The sequence below is a fragment of the Coregonus lavaretus genome, assembly GCF_964263955.1.
Source record: "Coregonus lavaretus genome assembly, chromosome: 2".
NCBI classification, from domain to species: Eukaryota; Metazoa; Chordata; class Actinopteri; order Salmoniformes; family Salmonidae; genus Coregonus; species Coregonus lavaretus.
In genome coordinates this window covers 5,465,719-5,472,423 of record NC_139989.1, presented here as the reverse complement: position 1 = coordinate 5,472,423, position 6,705 = coordinate 5,465,719, and the positions used below count along the sequence as shown (strand labels likewise).

Here is a 6,705-nt window from a genome sequence, read left to right as displayed (position 1 = left end):
ATGCCACTCATCAACAACAAAGTGGGTGACGATGGCACTACCAGCTCACCAAAGACTCTGGAAGAGGGGAAGGCTCTTATCAACTCACTCATAAAGGTGAGATGCTCAGGTTGACAATCATGGTTTTGTCGAGTTATGGTTTTGTCTATAAAGTACTTGTTCAAAGAATCTGTCCTCCATTCTTCTCACAAAGGGGTTAGTCAGTCCACTTATCTTCTGATTAAATGAGGATGATAGACTATACTTCTGGAAAAGTTAACGTGTAACAAAGCTTAGAGCATATACTATCATTTGAATGGTTTGTTCTGTTGTGCTCATATTTATTAAGATATCAAGATATCTTAGCCTACTATGTATATATAAATATTCAATATTTTATTGCAGATAGTTCTTAAATATGCAGAAATCTATTATCCTAAACTATGACCCTTACTGTATCTGCTTTAGGTGAATTTGTCGGAGGTGAAAATTAGATTCTAGTTCTGTTAAATTGAAATTGAAAGACTGAATATGCCAAATGATTTACTGTAATATTCCAAATAAACACTGAGCATATGGTAAACAATGCAAATATCAATTATGTGAGTATTCCATATTAGTCTGTAAATATATATGAAGGTATTAATGCAATCCGTGTATCACATAACACCCTGAGTTCACTGAGCACAGATTATTGTCAGCCTAACGTGGCTATGTTAAGAGCTGAAACCAGGCCAATGAGTTCTAAATACATTTTCCATCCATAGGGCATAGGACATCTTACCTTTTTCATAATACCTGAACATATTGCATTGTTAAACTAGATCATTTTTTCCAGAATGGTCTAATTTAAAGGATGAAATAAACATTAAATAATCTGCAAGTTTTCATTTGATCTATTTTACTATAAAAACAAGGAATCTTAGTTACTGATCCTCCCATGACCCATGCACCACTTCCTTACAAAGCTGCTGTTATAGTAGACCTGGTAATGCACTGAACCATTAGGCCATTTCTTTTCAGTGAAAGTGCTTTTTTACCCAAAGGGTTTTTTATTGTCTTGGGCATAGTTAGTAGTAAGTGCCTGACATCCTTACACAAGAAGTACAAAAGGACAGCCAGCATGGCACTGGGACTACGAAATGATATCAACATATGTTCTCTTAAAAGGTCCAATGCAGGCATTTTATCTCAATATCAAATTATTTCTGGGTAAGAATGAAGTAACTTACTGTGATTGTTTTCAATTAAAATAGTCAAAAAGAAAAAAAAATTGCTTCTTAGCAAAGAGCAATATCTCAAGCAAGAATGTTGCTAGGACTGTCTGGGATTGTTATTGGCAGGGAGGTTTGGAACTCGCTTTCGTATTGGTCTACCTACTGGGCACACACTGGTTGAATCAACGTTGTTTCCACGTCATTTCAATGAAATAACGTTGAACCAACGTGGAATAGACGTTGAATTGACGTCTGTGTCCAGTGGGTATTAACTAATTTACCGCATAGTGATGTCACCAGGGAAGGTTAAAAACTCCATCCCACCAAAACAGGCTGACATTTCAGGTGCACTTTCAAACAGTTCTTACACTAAAAGGGCATTATCATCATTTTCACAATTTCACAGTATTATTCCAACCTAATAGTGTGGAAATATACATAAAACACAGGGAAAATCAAGTTTCTGACTGCACTGGGCCTTTAAGTCAGTGCATTCGGAAAGTATTCAGACCCCTTCCCTTTGTACACATTTTGTTACGTTACAGCCTTATTCTAAAATGGATTAAATAATACACACAATACCCCATAATGACCAAGCCAAAACAGGTTTTTAGATTTTTTTGCAAATGTATTAAAAATAAAGACCCTTTGCTATGAGACTCGAAATTGAGCTCAGCTCATTGATCATTACATTTTAGTCATTTAGCAGACGCTCTTATCCAGAGCGACTTACAGTTAGTGAGTAAATACATTTTTTTTTTTTCATACTGGAATCGAACCCACAACCCTGGCGTTGCAAATGCCATGCTCTACCAACTGAGCTACATCCCTGCCGGCCATTCCCTCCCCTACCCTGGGCCAATTGTGCGCCGCCCCATGGGTCTCCCGGTCGCGGCCGGCTACGACAGAGCCTGAATTCAAACCAGGATCTCTAGTGGCACAGCTAGCACTGCGATGCAGTGCCTTAAGCCACTGCGCCACATCCTTGAGATGTTTCTACAACTTGATTGGAGTCCACCTGTGGTAAATTCAATTGATTGGACATGATATGGAAAGGCAAACACCTGTCTATATAAGGTCCCACAGTTGACAGTGCATGTCAGAGCAAAAACCAAACCATGAGGTCGAAGGAATTGTCCGTAGAGCTCCGAGACAGGATTGTGTCGAGGCACAGATCTGGGGAAGGGTTCCAAAAAATTTCTGCAGCATTGAAGGTCCCCAAGAACACAGTGGCCTCTGTCATTCTTAAATGGAAGAAGTTTGGAACCACCAAGACTCTTCTTAGAGCTGGCCACTTGGCCAAACAGAGCAATCGGGGGAGAAGGGCCTTGGTCAGGGAGCTGACCAAGAACCCGATGGTCACTCTAACAGAGCTCCAGAGTTCCTCTGTGGAGATGGGAAAACCTTCCAGAAGGTCAACCATCTCTGCAGCACTCCACCAATCAGGCTTTTATGGTAGAGTGGCCAGACGGAAGCCACTCCTCAGTAAAAGGCACATGACATTCCGCTTGGAGTTTGCCAAAAGGCAAATAAAGGACTCTCAGACCATGAGAAACAAGATTCTCTGATCTGATGAAACCAAGATTGAACTCTTTGGCCTGAATGCCAAGCGTCATGTCTGGAGGAAACCTGGCACCATCCCTACAGTGAAGCATGGTGGTGGCAGCATCATGCTGTGGGGATGTTTTTCAGCGGCAGGGACTGGGAGACTAGTCAGGATCGAGGGAAAGATGGACGGAGCAAAGTACAGAGAGATCCTTGATGAAAACCTGCTCCAGAACACTCAGGACCTCAGACTGGGGCGAAGGTTCAACTTCCAACAGGACAACGACCCTAAGCACACAGCCAAGACAACGCAGAAGTGGCTTCGGGACAAGTCTCTGAATGTCCTTGAGAGGCCCAGCCAGAGCCCGGACTTGAACCCGATCGAACATCTCTGGAGAGACCTGAAAATAGCTGTGCAGTGACGCTCCCCATCCAACCTGACAGAGCTTGAGAGGATCTGCAGAGAAGAATGGGAGAAACTCCCCAAATACAGGTGTGCCAAGCTTGTAGCGTCATACCCAAGAAGACTCGGGGCTGTAATCTCTGCCAAAGGTGCTTGAACAAAGTACTAAGTAATTTTTTATACATTTGCAAAAATATATAAAAACCTGTTTTTGCTTCGTCATCATGGGGTATTGTGTGTAGATTGATGAGGGGGGGAAAACGGTTTAATCAATTTTAGAATAAGGCTGTAACGTAACAAAATGTGGAAAACGTCAAGGATTCTGAATACTTTCCGAATGCACTGTAGCATATCATAATCAAAATGTCAAGATATTGATACTGATAATGAATATGACTGTGAGTGATTGAAGAGTGGACATTGTGCCAGAAATGCACTGTGTGGTAGTAGGTTGACCTTTGCTGCACACCTGCAACTCTCCCATGCACTCACTGCCTGTAATATCTCCAATCCGGCTCTACCTTAAAGGTTCTTATGATGACTAGGCAAGCCCCTATACAAGGTCCTTAGGCTTATCCAAAAATAGATATATGTCAATCAGATTATTAGTCATAGTTGTCATGTAAACCAATCTGTCAGGCTAAGCTCTGAAGGCCTATTAATAACCACTCCTATGATTTGAATCAATGAAACTGTCATACTTTGTTGAAATTTGTCTAACCTAGTGTCGGGCTCAGAGCTAGTTAGGAGATTCTGATTTTCAGAGCAACATTAGGTTACTAATAATTACCTCAAAGAGTAGTTGTAACTTTCTAAGTACCATTGCACCCTAGCAGCCTTTGGTTATCACAAATAGTAGAGCCATTGCACCTCCTGATGGCCAAAAGGGAAATTACAATATTCATGCAAAGTAGCTTGGCCACTGCCTATATTATTTTAACAGGTTTGAATGAGAATAGTTGCTGAACCAATGATTGTTGTTTACATAGTCCTCTCAAATATGCCAAATTACTGGAACTTTGTGCTGAGGACCACAACAAATGAACAATCAAGTTCCAGGCATTTCTACTGGCCTAAAGGTGCTAATACAGCTCAGTAAAAAACCACAGACATGACAGTATACAGTCAAATTACTTAATGTGTTTAAAGCCACAGTTCAGAATGTGTGTTTTAACTCAATGGCAGCCCAGCCTCTAAAGCTGAAAGGGATGAGGTTGGAGAAATATATGTGGCATGGCCTCATCTATTAATTTCTGCTACATGCCTTTGCCAATCTTAAACATCATGTTGGTCAGACAACGAACATACAACTTATGTGTGGCACAGTATTAGAATAAGGTGCTACGCTTTACTGGGCTGGCTACTTTTTTTAGTTGCAACCAGAGAAGATATACATACAGCTTGTTTCTGGTTCTAAACTGAAACCCTCGTACATTTTTACACAATCCACCACTGTCTTTTGTAATTTCACCCACACCACAAACTGATGCAGTTTGTAAATACATACATTTAACCTAAGACCATATGCAGACCAGTGGTGTTTACAAAACACAGCACATTTTCCATGAAGGACTTGCAGTTCCATGGCTTGTCTCCTGACCTACAGACACAATGGAAACAAGTATTTTGACTATATTGTGTTTATATCCTTGACGACAGATTTTGGTATATGTATCTGTTGCCGGGTGTAACATTTTAATGTATTTTAAATTGTCAAATCTAATCAGCAGATCTAAGCAAAGACAACAATTCATCCCCATTGTGGCTCTCCGCCTCCTACAGTCCTACAATTGTTTCTAGTACACATAATCTATTTTCACAGATCTAGATGTTACAATACAAATACTGTATATTGTGTCTAATCAGTCAACCCTTTTCACACTACTGAGTCTTGGGTGATCTGTACTGCACTCACTGGCCTGGTTACACATCCACCATAGTTTCTGGAACAATGATGATAAGATGAGATATGTAAAAATAAAATATCCAATGTCAGCACAGTGCGATTGGGACTGGCACAATAGTATGAAAATGATATTACAGTATGCAATGTTTCGTTTTTACTTGAGTGACCTGTAAATCATTTTTGTTCCCCTCATGTCCAACAGGTGGTGGCATGTTACCACCACCTCGCCTCGTGTGTGGGTGGGTGCACGGACAGCTTGCACCTGCGCGATGAGCTGCGGCTAACACGGGAGAAGGCCCAGAAGTTAGCGGTGGCCAGCCGTCACCACCTCACGGCACGACTACGAGATAAGACACTTCCCCAGGAGGAGAGACAGGAGATGGAACTGCTCTGGGTGGCCTTTACCTCCAGCCTGGAACTCCTCCATGCAGACATGTGCAAAGTCTTCAACATGGGTTCCAACTTCTCCCTGGTCAATAACAACACCTTAGTGCAGACTGGCATACAAGGTTAGCAAGTGCCACAGTCAGATGGGCAGTGATTCATATTGTTTTCCACACAAACCAATTCTAAACTGCAGTTAATAAAAACCCACCGGCCGCTGACTCTTTAGCTCTATAGCAGGGGTATTCAAATCTTACCCTACGAGGTCCGAAGTACTGCTGGTTTTTGGTTCTACCTGATCATTAATTGCACCCACCTATTGTCCCAGGTCTAACTCAGTCCCTGATTAGAGAGGAAGAATGAAAAAAATTCAGTAGAACTGGCTTTGAGGTCCATATTTGAATGAGTCTACATCCATATAGTCTACATCATAGTCTGGGCATCCACAAGCTGTGGTAACCTTATTATCATTCATGGCTAGCTCTTCTTCTCACATGTCTCTTCTCCCACTTTCCAGGGGAAACCAGCGAGGTGGCAGCACGGGCCCTCAGCCTGGCAGACCTGACCCGCGCCGAGGACCAGGTTCCCGCCAACCTAGAGGATCTGGAGCAGAGCCAGCTGGAGGAGGAGATTGCCCATGTGGACATCATGCTGGAGGACATGGAGGAGAAGGTCAACGTCCTGCGCTGGATGGTGGAGGCCCGCGGGCCCCAGTACGCCGACCCGGCCAGCACGGACAGCGCCTCATTGGGCCTCTTCTCCACGGACGAGGAGGCAGGTCCCCAAAGCCAGCAGTGTTGCGAGCGCAGCCAGGTTTTCATGGTGCTGGTGCTGTGTGGTGTGGCAGTGGTGATGGTCGTGCTGTCCGTCTGCGTGGTCTATCTCTCATGAGGAGGCTTGTCACCAGTGGATTTCACCCAGGTTTCGTTGAGCCGCTAAAAGCAGTAGGACCTTATGTTGCCATAAATTCCATCCTCATGTCAATTGATATCAGAACAAATGGTTGTTGGAAGAAACTGGTGTTGTTGAAATGTCAGGGTACTTTACGTATTTCTTTATTTGAATAAGAGCCACATTTAGAATGAATACACTCCAGGTTACGTAGTTTGATGCTCCCATTTCTGTTAGAAAGTCAATATCAAACACATTCAAAAAGAGTTAGATGCCCTGTGCAATATAGTTTAGCTAATGTTATATATGTATTTTAGTGGAATGAAATCGAACAATTTATGCTCTTTACTAATGTATGCTGACTACTGTATGTGATAGTA

At 42.4% G+C, this 6,705-nt stretch overlaps 1 protein-coding gene across 1 annotated transcript; it reads left to right on the top strand.

Moving 5' to 3' along the window:
* Positions 1–6,325, top strand: rgs9bp (regulator of G protein signaling 9 binding protein; the record flags this gene model as incomplete). The annotated part of the gene is made up of 3 exons (XM_084140613.1): positions 1–96; positions 5,253–5,559; positions 5,952–6,325. The coding sequence occupies 3 exons, from the start codon at positions 1–3 to the stop codon at positions 6,323–6,325; spliced, it is 777 nt and encodes a 258-aa protein (XP_083996739.1).
* Positions 6,326–6,705: the final 380 nt, after the last annotated feature.